At 32.8% G+C, this 12,448-nt stretch overlaps 1 protein-coding gene across 1 annotated transcript; it reads left to right on the forward strand.

Annotated features, from left to right (window-relative positions):
• Positions 249-2,596, forward strand: LOC105157105 (subtilisin-like protease SBT1.7). The gene has a single exon (XM_020692958.1). It carries the CDS (start codon positions 312-314, stop codon positions 2,574-2,576), a length of 2,265 nt encoding a protein of 754 aa, XP_020548617.1. The 5' UTR covers positions 249-311; the 3' UTR covers positions 2,577-2,596.

Raw genomic sequence — 12,448 nt, forward strand, 5'->3', positions numbered from 1 at the left:
ATAATCTAAATTTAATTATACTCAATAATATTAAACCTAACCATCTGTAATAGACAAACCTTCGTTCTGTTGCACTTAACTGGAGCATTGACAAATTCGAAAAAGGAAAAGCAGCTACAGACCTAGATAGCTCATGCCGACCTACGTGCTATACTCAAATGCTTCCAATATACGGCAAACGGATATCTAATTCACCTTCTTAAGTATATGAGAAATTGCAACCATTGACATATAATGAAGCTCCTAAATCAACCATTATTGAGATTTAAACTCTTGACATTTTTCTCCAGCCTCCAGGGAAGCATAATTACATGTTTCAGCACAGAATAGCACAGCAAAAGAATTGCAAGCCATTGCCTAAAATGATTTGCGTGTTTCTTCTCTTTGTTATTTCCCTTTTGAGTTCCCAACCAGTTATCGCGCAAAGCACCCGGCAAACTTACATTGTCCATGTGAACTTACCTGCAGATCAAGTTCCAGGAGAATCACGAGACCTGGAAACCTGGTATCGTTCGTTTCTGCCCGAAGCCACTGCAAACTCAGAGGAACCATCTCGAATTCGTCACAGGTACCGGAACGTGGTCACTGGATTTGCAGCAAAATTATCTCCAGAAGATGTGAAAGAAATGGAGAAGAAGGAAGGATTTTTGCACGCGAGGCCTGAGAAAATGTATGCTTTAAAGACAACTCATAGCCCGAATTTCCTGGGGCTGTATCAAAATCTTGGTTCCTGGCCAGAATCGGACTATGGCAAGGGTGTGATAATTGGAGTCCTGGACTCTGGAATCACGCCAGGCCACCCGTCGTTTGATGATGAGGGCGTCCCCCCCCCACCGGCCAGGTGGAAAGGGAAATGCGAGTTGAAGGGCACTGCATGTAATAACAAGCTTATTGGAGCCAGGAACTTTGCCAGGGATGATCCAGGCCCGCCAATCGATCATGATGGACACGGCACCCACACTGCCAGCACAGCTGCAGGAAACTTTGTTTCAGGTGCCAATGTGTTTGGTCAAGCCAATGGCGTGGCTTCTGGATTGTCCCCTCTTGCTCACCTGGCCATTTACAAAGTATGCTCCGAGGAAGGATGTTATGAAAGTGATATATTGGCCGCATTCGATGCAGCCATCGAGGACGGGGTCAACCTGCTGTCCATCTCTATTGGTGGAATATCTGCTCCTTTCTATGAGGATGGCATAGCTTTGGGTGCATTCTCAGCAATGGAGAAAGGCATTCTGGTGAGCTGCTCAGCTAATAACGATGGTCCCAACTATTTTTCCTTGGAAAATGAGGCACCCTGGATTCTTACAGTTGGTGCCAGCACTATCGATAGAAAAATAGTTGCCACGGCATTGCTAGGAAACCAGGAGGAATATGATGGCCAATCACTTTACCAAATACATGATTTTCCCGCCACATTATTACCTCTGATTAATGCAGGCTCTCAAGGCAACAAAGCTGATGAATTCTGCGCTCCTGGATCATTAAACGACATTGACGTTAAAGGGAAGGTAGTTTTATGCGTGAGAGGTGGAGGTATTGCAAGAATTGCCAAAGGGCAAACGGTGAAAGATGCCGGTGGTGCTGCCATGATTCTCATGAATGACAAGCCCGACGCCTACGACACTTTAGCTGATGCACATGTACTTCCAGCGGCACATGTGAGTTATGCTGATGGAGAAAAGATCAGAGCATATATAAACTCGACCTCCAATCCCAAAGCAACCATCTTATTCAAAGGGACAGTAATAGGAGATAAAACAGCTCCCATGGTTGCATCATATTCCTCCAGAGGGCCTAGTCTGGCCAGTCCATTAATCTTGAAGCCCGACATTATCGGCCCCGGTTCAAGCATACTAGCAGCATGGCCTAAACCCGTGGACAACACCACAAACGTAAAGGCGACTTTTAACATGATCTCTGGCACTTCAATGGCGTGTCCTCACCTAAGTGGCATTGCGGCCCTGATAAAAAGTGTGCACCCTGATTGGTCTCCCGCTATGATTAAGTCCGCCATTATGACTTCTGCTACTCAAACTAACCTCAACAACAGCCTCATTCTCGACCAGAGACTCCTGCCTGCTGACATCTTCGCCACGGGGGCTGGACACGTAAATCCTCCCAGAGCATTAGATCCAGGCCTTGTTTACGACATCAAGACCCGCGATTACATTTCCTACTTATGTTATATGTACACTGAAAATCAGGTGGCTATCATTGTAAACCGGAAGATCAACTGTGGTGGATCTGAGTATAAAGGTGTACCCGGACCACAGCTGAACTATCCCTCATTTGCTATCCAACTTGGATATGGTAGTCAAACATATCCAAGGACAGTGACAAATGTTGGAGATGCAAAATCATCATATTATGTCCAGATTGAAAATGTTCCAGGTGTGGACGTGACAGTCGAGCCTAAGGTACTCGCTTTCAGTAAGGTGAATCAAAAGAAGACTTACACGGTTTCCTTCAGCAGACAAGACTTCACTGCAAATGGATCTTATGTTCAAGGGTCCATTGCCTGGATTTCTGTGAAACACATTGTCAGAATCCCCGTCTCCGTCCACTTGGTGTTATAGAAAAAGGAAAATGCAAGCAATTCCTTTATGATATTATTAATTAGCAAATTATTCTTTTATGAAAAGAAAAAAAAAAGTATTTTACCTCCCTTTATTTTTAAGGAGGTAAACTGCTTTATTTTGAAAAACACAGGAAATAAATTGCTATTATTTTTTTATATAACGATAATTTGCTTATTCGTAATACCACAAGGAAGTAAATGCATTAAATTCATCATAGGAAACTATTGCAGATGCATATACACCACAAGAATATGGCTCAATAGCAACGAAAAAGATTGACGTCGAGCTAATTATTAAGTAGAATTCTTATCGATGATTTATATTATTTAACACAAAATATTTACTTAATAATAAATTTAGCAACGAAAATTTACTTGCTAGAAATTATTTAAAATGTATATTAAATAATATATATTAGCAAAGAAAGTTTTACTTACTATTTAATTAGTTTGACATTGGATTTTTTAATAAAGTTTTTCATAGCTACTAAGATATCTTCTTTTAATGAATGAAGAAAAATTTCTTACATAGATTGGGTTTTCTTATACCAAAATATGAAAAACGATAAGATGTCAATAGGGATGGCCGCAAATGGACAGGTCGGGTCAGGTCCAATTTGATCGGGTTAAAAATGAATCAACTTGAAACGGGATTCAAATGAATGGATGTAAAATGGGTAGAATTGTAAATGGTTGAGTCGAGTTTGTATAAATTATTTTATTAATTTAAATCTAAAAGTTTCAAAATTTTACACAATAAAGAAAAAAATAATATTTGAATTATTGAAAATAATAACTACTACTTGTATCACATGTTGTTTCTTACTAATGACCATGAACATTAAGATTCATTTATTAAATTATAAAATAAAAAATATATACTAAGTATCAACAAAATACTACATTTTATTAAAATAATTTATAAAATTTTGAATGCTCATCTTAATGAACACCAAGTCGTGCAACTAAATTCTCTATATTTGTTGAGAGACAATTTTTATTTTCATCATTTTCAGAATTATAATCTGTAATAAAAAATTAAAAAAAATTACATAAAAATATAAAATAAATTATTAAATAATTTGAATAATAAGAAGAACATTATAAGTTTTTGACTGAAAATTGAGAGCTGTGTGCGCCCATGTGTGGAGAAAGAGAAAACTGAATGTGTCTGATTGTATGTGTGGGTGTCGAGAAAGAGAGGATCGAGTGCGTGCATGTGTGTGTGGGTTCTCTTGTTAAAGAAGAGTGGAAAATAATAATAGAGTGGGTTGTGGGTTCTTGTCAATCTTTTTTTTTTATTATTTATTTTAGAGTTAAACCCATATAAAACTCATTACTACTCTTTTTAAATACATCTTCAACCCATATCCAATCCATATAAATATAATTTTATTTAACTTAAACTCGTAATAACCCATTTCAATTTATAATTAACTCAATCCAACACAAAATTAGTTGACTTGAATTAAATCTATGGGTCTAAACCCATCTTAACGCCCGAAGATGTCAACAATATAATTCATATTATGGTTACGTAGCTTTCTAACGGTAAAAAAAAAAAAATTATCAGTAATACAAATTAATTATAGCTCCGCAATGGTCATTCACTGTTGTTTCTAAGTACATGACTGCTGTAATAACTTGCAAAAATAAATGGATGATTCAGATAAAATGCATCATTTTTTTTTCTAAGGGTGCCATTAGCAACCTACTTAATAGAAGGTATAATATGAATGAGATTAAATCTTAATCGTATAGTCAAGGAAAAATTGCACCTTTGTTCTAAATACGAGGGGTGGCAATTTTATTTTTATATGAATTCACATTAAAAATAAAAATGGTGGGAATTTACTACACAGGCCGAAAAGTGCATGCTATCAGCTTAATTGGGTACTTCTCCGATAATTTTAGTAAATTTTGATTATTTTTATTTGCTATATACAAATTTTAAAATTTTCAAATAAAATTATCAAAATAAACTCGTTCAGGACTAAAATCATCACCATCCAACACTTACTATACTAAAATTATAATTTTCCCGATATATAATACTATATTTCTAGATGATAATAGACTTTCGGCCACTCATTTAGTGCTTGCTTGTTACATTTACGCGTGTTTCTAGCTAGCTAGGTTCCAAATTCTTAGCTAGTTATTACTTTCCATTCAACTTGAATTTATAACACAATAAATGTCATTGTTGCTTAATTGATCTAACTAAAGAAGCATTTAATTATTCTAAAAACCTTACACCTCTATACAAGTTAATATATATAAAAAGATATATCTTTACTCTTATAATAATAATAATTTTATCAAAAAAAAATTATTTGACTTGCAATAAATCAGTAATAAATTAATCGAGGGTAAATATAGATTTAATTCATTTTTTTGCTTATCTCAGTAAATTCGGGGAATTTTTGACTAACATGAGGATTTATTTGTTAGATAAAAACAAACGTCAGAGGTACTAGATGTAATTTTTTAAACTAAAGAGGATTTACATATAATTAGACCAAACTTCAAGGGAGGACGATAATCTTTTTAATTTTTTTTATAAAACATAAGTAGTCCACAATTTAATTTATTAAATATTATATGATAAAGAATTACATGCGTTTAGAATGATTGCAAGATTTTTGAATCATTTGGCTAAGAAAAGACTTGAAAGGTCCTCTTTTTTTTTTTAAAAAATTTTTGAGCATTATAATGGACTTCAGATTTCCTTCTATTTACTTCTGTCGTCAAATTTACTTTATGCCGAACAAACAATGATAGGTTGCAGATATTCAAAAAAAAAAAAAAGAAAGAAAGAAAGAAAGAAAAAGGAAAATGATACTAATCAATTGAAATCTAATGAAGGTGATTTTTTTTTTTTTTCCCAAAACTATGTCCTAATTTTTTTCTTTAATTTTATTACCCTCTTAATATACATATACATATATATATAGATAGATAGATAGATAGATAGATATTTGATGAAAACTAATAATTTTATAAATATTTTTTTATAAATTTTAATGAGAAAAAAATATTTACAAAAATAAATTGTAAATAAGCTCAAAACTCAAAAAAATATGTGAACCAAGTTTGACCAAAGATCAGACGGTATTTAATCAATGCTACTTAGAACTTTAAACTGATCAAGATTAAGTGAGTTAATTAATATTTTATTTTTGATTTTCTTCTTTAATAGGGAATGTATACTTATATATAGTTACAGTAATCACACCATTCAACTTTCTATCTTCTTTTTAGTAGCATGAATTTTGTAGATATTTGCAGGCTCATATCATATCTCTATATAAGGATCTCTTATGCATGTTTTGATATATTAGACTAACCGTTATGGCACATCTTTCTTACATGCATATAATAATTAATTATTTATATTTTAAAATATATTATAAATAAAAATAAAATATATAAACCAACACATCATATTTAAAAAAAAAAAACTAATTAGGAATATTATTGACACAAACAATAAAGAAAATGATGTGAGTGAAATTTTCATATTAATCTAGATAGATACTATAGATCATATAGATAGGGAGAAAAATTTGAGCAAGGGTGGTTGAAAATATATAAAGATGTTTTTAGTAATTTAAAAAAATGATGTCACGGTGTAAGTAACTGATATTTATAAGTGAACATATAATTTTTTTTTATAGTACTAGCTGTTATGGTACGCTGTCTCTACGTGCCGATAATAAATAATTATTTATAATTTAAAATATACTACAAATAAGAATAAGATATATAAACCAACACCTCATATTTAAAAAAAGAAATAAATATATAAATAAAATAAAATTAATTTAAGAATATTATTGACGCAAAAAAAAAATTTGGTATGAGTGAAATTTTTATATTAATATATATAGATGTTACAGATCAATAGAGATGAGAAGAAGAATTTGAGTAGGGGTGGTTGAAAATATATAAAGATGTTTTTAGTAATTTAAAAAAATGATGTCACGGTGTAAGTAACTGATATTTATAAGTGAACATATAATTTTTTTTTATAGTACTAGCTGTTATGGTACGCTGTCTCTACGTGCCGATAATAAATAATTATTTATAATTTAAAATATACTACAAATAAGAATAAGATATATAAACCAACACCTCATATTTAAAAAAAGAAATAAATATATAAATAAAATAAAATTAATTTAAGAATATTATTGACGCAAAAAAAAAATTTGGTATGAGTGAAATTTTTATATTAATATATATAGATGTTACAGATCAATAGAGATGAGAAGAAGAATTTGAGTAGGGGTGGTTGAAAATACATAAAAAAAAAAATTTTGTAATTGAGTAGGGTGGTTGAAAATACATCACTCCTGTAGTGAGTGATGTAACTTGTGCATTGTGTCTTTAGAAATGTTTAAATTGACTTATGTCTATAATTGACATATGATCATCACAACTTTTGTAGGAAATTTGATGAAGAAAATAGAAAACAATTTTCAAGATAACTGACATGGAACTTGAAACATAGCGGGACACGAATTTTTCTTGGTGGCTACTTCCTTATGTAAGTAACAGATTACTTTCAACTATGTAAATTTAGCAAATTCAAAATTATGTTATCTTTTCAAGTATTATTTTTTTCATAGATTCAAGATACTCGTAATGAAGTTGATGACCTCATAAGAAAGTTGGCTAATGGCCCCAGTCGACATGTTTCTTGCTATAAAGAGTACTTTGTGAATGGATTCAAATTCCACACTTTGGAGTATGGACATTCTAAAGTAACATCAAATTATGGTGTATGCGTTTTGGAAAGTACCTACAATGAATATGAAGTGAATTATTATGGAATTTGGAAGAAGCTATAGAGTTGGAGTATTACGGGATAAGACGTGGGGTTGTCTTGTCTAAGTGTTATTGGTATGATACTTCTGATAAAGGACTTAAATGCCACACATCGGGTCTTGTGGAATTTAACAATAACTTGAAACCAAAATCAAATCACCCTTTTATATTGACTTCCCAAGCTTAATATGTCTACTTCACAAACTTTCTGAGCACCAGAAGAGAGAGGCGTAATTGGTGGGCAATATGCAAACTAAAGGCTACTGGTAAATTTGACGTCCCATTGGCTGAAAGAAAAGGCAAGAATATTGAGCAAAGAGTCAAATTTTCTTTTCAAGAGGATGAGGCATATAATCCACACCCTATTTTGATTGAAATTGATCAAGATGAGATTAATATTGTTTTGGATGGTGTGGTAGAAGAAGTAGATGCAAATGAATTTGAGGGACTTCAACATGGCGCAGATTTCAATGAAGTCATAATAGAGGATGAAGATCATTGGGATGGAGAAGAAGAATTCAAAATAGAAAACGATGAGCAAGAAGAAGAATATGATTCAAATAAAAGTGATGAGGATATTGACACTAATGATTGAATAGTTCTAATATTGAATATTAGAACTCCATTTATTGTAATCCGTGAAAAATGATTTGGACATGTTTTACATTTAACTAATTAAAATATTACTGTTTGTGTAATTTTATTTATTTAATTATTTCATTCGATTGCTTTACATGCATATCATATTAGCCATCATAATTCTCTCATTCTTAGTACTTAATAGTTTTTTGTTTCTCTTCGACACAGGATGGTAACCAGAGGACGAGTCGGCGGACGTAGGCAAGGGAGGGGCCGAGGGGGTACAAGTTTGCACCTTCGAGATGAGAATGAGGAGATAAAGGGAGATCACTTACCACAACCTGGGGATAATCCAAGTTCTAATCCTAGTGAAGAGGTCGACGTAGACCCAATAATGGAGCTCAGATCCTAAATCTTCAAGTAAAAGGACAAAAGTGACAATGGTAAAGAATCAGTAATTTCAAAGCTTCTAAAAACTGAGCTTAATATATTCATAAATAATGTTAGCTCTATTCCTTAGTTTTCTATATTTTTTAAATTTATTCTGTCGAAATAGATTTATTGAAAGTGGTGTTGCATGAAACCTCACAAATGATATTAAAAATATTTTCACTGAGGCATGGCCAAGACGGCAAGCAGTGCCAAAGGCATTTAAAGCTTTGCCATGGGAGAACTTCAAAATAATATATACTATTTAAATTTAATTCAATTTATTAATTGCTAAATTAAATTGACATATTTTTGTAATTATTTAATGTGATTGACTATTTTGAAATGTGATAGTTGAGGTACTAGTGGAATAATCTAACTGATGAGGAAACGAGGAAGGTGTGGGTGTGAAAATGCGAGTGATCGATTTAAAGAGAAGATGTACAAAGCTAAACAAAAGGCAATGAATAATGCTTACAAACAATAGGTAGAGAACCAGAAATGAGTAATATGATTGATAGAGGTCCTTATTGGTTAAATAATCAATTATCGAATGAGCTAGTTTAGAAGTATTGGAGATCTGAAAATTATGTAGGAAAATGTTGAACTACCCCAAAAAATCATTTGACTGAAAAAAATGGTTGGATTACAAAACACACTGGTGATCCTATTCCTGTAGGGGCACATAGGCAAAAAATGATAAGTTTTAATTATAAGGATTTAAGATACCTTTTATGAAATTTTGACACATGTGAACTAATATTGTTTTGTAAACTATATGAAAAAGAACTTGGTACAGAAGTGACTGATCTTTAGGTATTTCAAAGATGCCAAAGAAAAAACAAAGGAATTGGGGAGTTCATCGACAACAAATTCAAAAAGAATTAGTGTAAGTATAATTTGTCATTGGTATTTAAATATTGGTTGGTATATATATTTAGAAATTTTGTTAGACTTTTATTACATAAATGTTCCTTTGTATCTAATGTACTTGTACAGAAAGCATACCTTGCAAAAATTCGTTGTACTGATGTTTCTTCCCAGTCTTCATTTGATCTGTCAACTTGGTATGATATAACTGGAGGTCCTTCTAAAGGATGGTTATATGAATTTGAAAGTAACTCGTCATCTACAAGTCAAGTTCAGTCAATTCTACTCTTGAAGTATTTGAGGAGAAGCTTAATGAGTTAACAAAAGTTGTGGAGGCTATGCACTCTAATGCTACAAAGAGGGAAGAAGAATTTTCAAGACGAGAAGAAGAAAATTGAAAATTGCTTCAAATTGCTTTTAAAGAAGCTCGAAAGAGGAAGGAAGAGGCTCGAAAGAGGGAGGCAAACCTACAAGAATTGGTTCGTAAATTACTTCAAGATGTGGGATACACTAAACATCAATTTATTGGTGGGTCTGAGTAGTAGAATCAACAACATTCCAAGGAAGATCATTATTTATTTATTTATTTTTTTCCTGTTGCTTGTTTATGACTTAGTTTATGTTGATTTCGGTTCTTTTTTGTCTTAATTTTGTTGGTTTGAGAGTGCAGGCATTGATACTATTTGGTAGTGTTTAGATGATACAATGACATCAATTATATTATTATTGATTGTTTAAGAGTATCTTTTTTGTTATTATTTATTGTTGTTGGTCATGAAAATTCAGATTTTAGCATTGGTGGAATGTATATGATGGTATAATGAGTAGGATATCAATTTAGGTACAAAAATTAAAAATTTTGTCAAGAAAAACAAAAAAAAATTAGAGATGGATTAATGAAGGAAAATTTTGGGAGTTTACAGACAGAATCAAAGATGGAGATTTGTAAGGATTTATAGATGAATAGAGACGGAAGATTTTAGGAGTTAGAGACGGAATTAGAGACAGAATTAACAAACAAAAACTTTACCTTCAGAGATGGATTAGGACCGCAATTATTTCTCTTTATCGATGGAATCAGAGACGAATTCTCTATGGAAATCAAAATGGATTACTCTAAAACTTTGTTGTTCTTTGTCGACAGAATCAGCGACGGAAATGTTCAATCTCAAAATTAGTGACGGAATATTTCCGTGTATAATATTTAGCCACTAGGCTTTAGCCACAGAGTGCGGCGACGGATTTTTCCGTCGCTATTTATTTTCACAGACGGAAATCATAGTTTCAGAGACGGAATGTTCCGTCTCTGATACCCTATTTTTTTGTAGTGATATTAATTAAATATCAAATTAATTTTTTATTATTTTCAAATTTAAAAAAATTGATATTTTTTTACTTTTTAAAGAATAAAAAATAATGCATTTTTCCCCTTTTCATTATTTTGTGTATATATATGATTACTGTTGGAATAAGTAACCAAAAGGCAATTGAATTAGCAATTTTGAAAACTATTCGAGCAATCTTTATTTAAGTAATATTGCCCTGATGAGTGTGTAGTACTCTTCTTTGATACATGTGTCTGCTGTGCCTATCTATTTTGTTAAGCGTCACTTTAACGTTACAACAGATGTGCAGACCATGTACATAACCTATGTAGCTGGGTTGCGCATTGGATAACGGCTGTGAAACCAACTTCTGAGGGTTGGTCTGAAATGTTCCAAGTCGAGGACCTCGAGACGGGACATCGAGAGTTCTATTGAGATTTGCACTGAGTATTGCAATCTTTGAATGAGTATCGTGTTTCATCATAAACAAATGTTGGACGTCTATGCAATTTCAGTGGATTAGTTGACAAGGTGGTCAATTAACTGAACTAACTCGAGGGGATCGTCATAAGCCTTGGAGGTTTGGTTATTATGACTTGAGTCCCCGGCTCCGATAGTACAGAAGTAGTCCTTAAACTTGAGGAATCACGACAGTCACGTGCATATGATGGTTGTATCTTGGATCTGCGTGAGAGGTCATTGTGCCAGAAACATGCTCATCATAACCCTTGTTTAATACAATCGGAGTATGTAGCAAGGGCGGTGAGTTCCAAGAAGAGGATCCATCCCCTGTCTATATGTGACAGAGGTATCTCCTATGCACTTGGAGACGCGTTCAGGCATTGTAAACCTGTGGCCAAAGTGGTTGATCGAATAGGAAAAAAAGGTTCCTATGGTGGGCAATTTAGCGTAGCGTGGTCTCAAGTATTAAGCATAATGCCTAGTCTAAGATGAGAACGACACCAAATGCCTTGTCCTAGACTAAGGCTGGGAGGTGATTGATAGAAAGACCGTACCTATATGGACTTGAGAGCCTAAATATTCACACAGATATTCACCTAGTTTATAGTGCCATAGAGCGTTGTTAGATGGCTACCCATTGTAACAGGTTTTCTTGATCAATGGTTGATCAAGAACAATTAACTAAATTGGATTTAATTAATCGGTAGTGTTGGACACTAGTCCAAATCTAGCTAAAGTTGAATCTAAAGAGTCATACACACCGTGGAAGGACTAGAAATTAATTTAGAATTAGTTCGAAAAGCTGTAAATAATTTGGATTATTTACATGTGGGATGATCCTTCGGATGCCCAAGATTAAACTAATTGAATTAATTTAATTGGGCTTGTCTTAATTAATAAATTGAATTTATTAATTAAAGAGAGTTGTGTTTATGTATTTAATTGGATTAAATAACATTGGACTTAATTAATTGAATTTTTATTGAATTGTATCTAATTAAATTTATTGCTCCTTGAATATATTTTAATTTGATTAAAATAAAACCAAGTCCGCTAGCAATAGAGTTGACTTTTATTGTCGAGAGGAGGGTTCATCGAATTGCACTTTTGCAAAGTGTAGATTTGGTCATATCAGTCTTATATGGCATGATTGGATCATACCAAACACGAAGGAGCTCGCCTTGTAGGTAGCCGAAATGTACCTTGAAATATTTTCACCTTCCGATACAAAGCATATATAAATGTCTATTATCATCCTCTTTCTCCCCCTCTCATCCTCTAATTATTTAACTCTCTTTGATCTAGGATTGAAGATAGAGTTGTAGAAAAAAAAAATTTAATGAAGAGAATACACTATCGATAGTGTAGTTCTTTT

This window comes from Sesamum indicum, linkage group LG1 (genome assembly GCF_000512975.1).
Source record: "Sesamum indicum cultivar Zhongzhi No. 13 linkage group LG1, S_indicum_v1.0, whole genome shotgun sequence".
Taxonomy (NCBI): Eukaryota; Viridiplantae; Streptophyta; class Magnoliopsida; order Lamiales; family Pedaliaceae; genus Sesamum; species Sesamum indicum.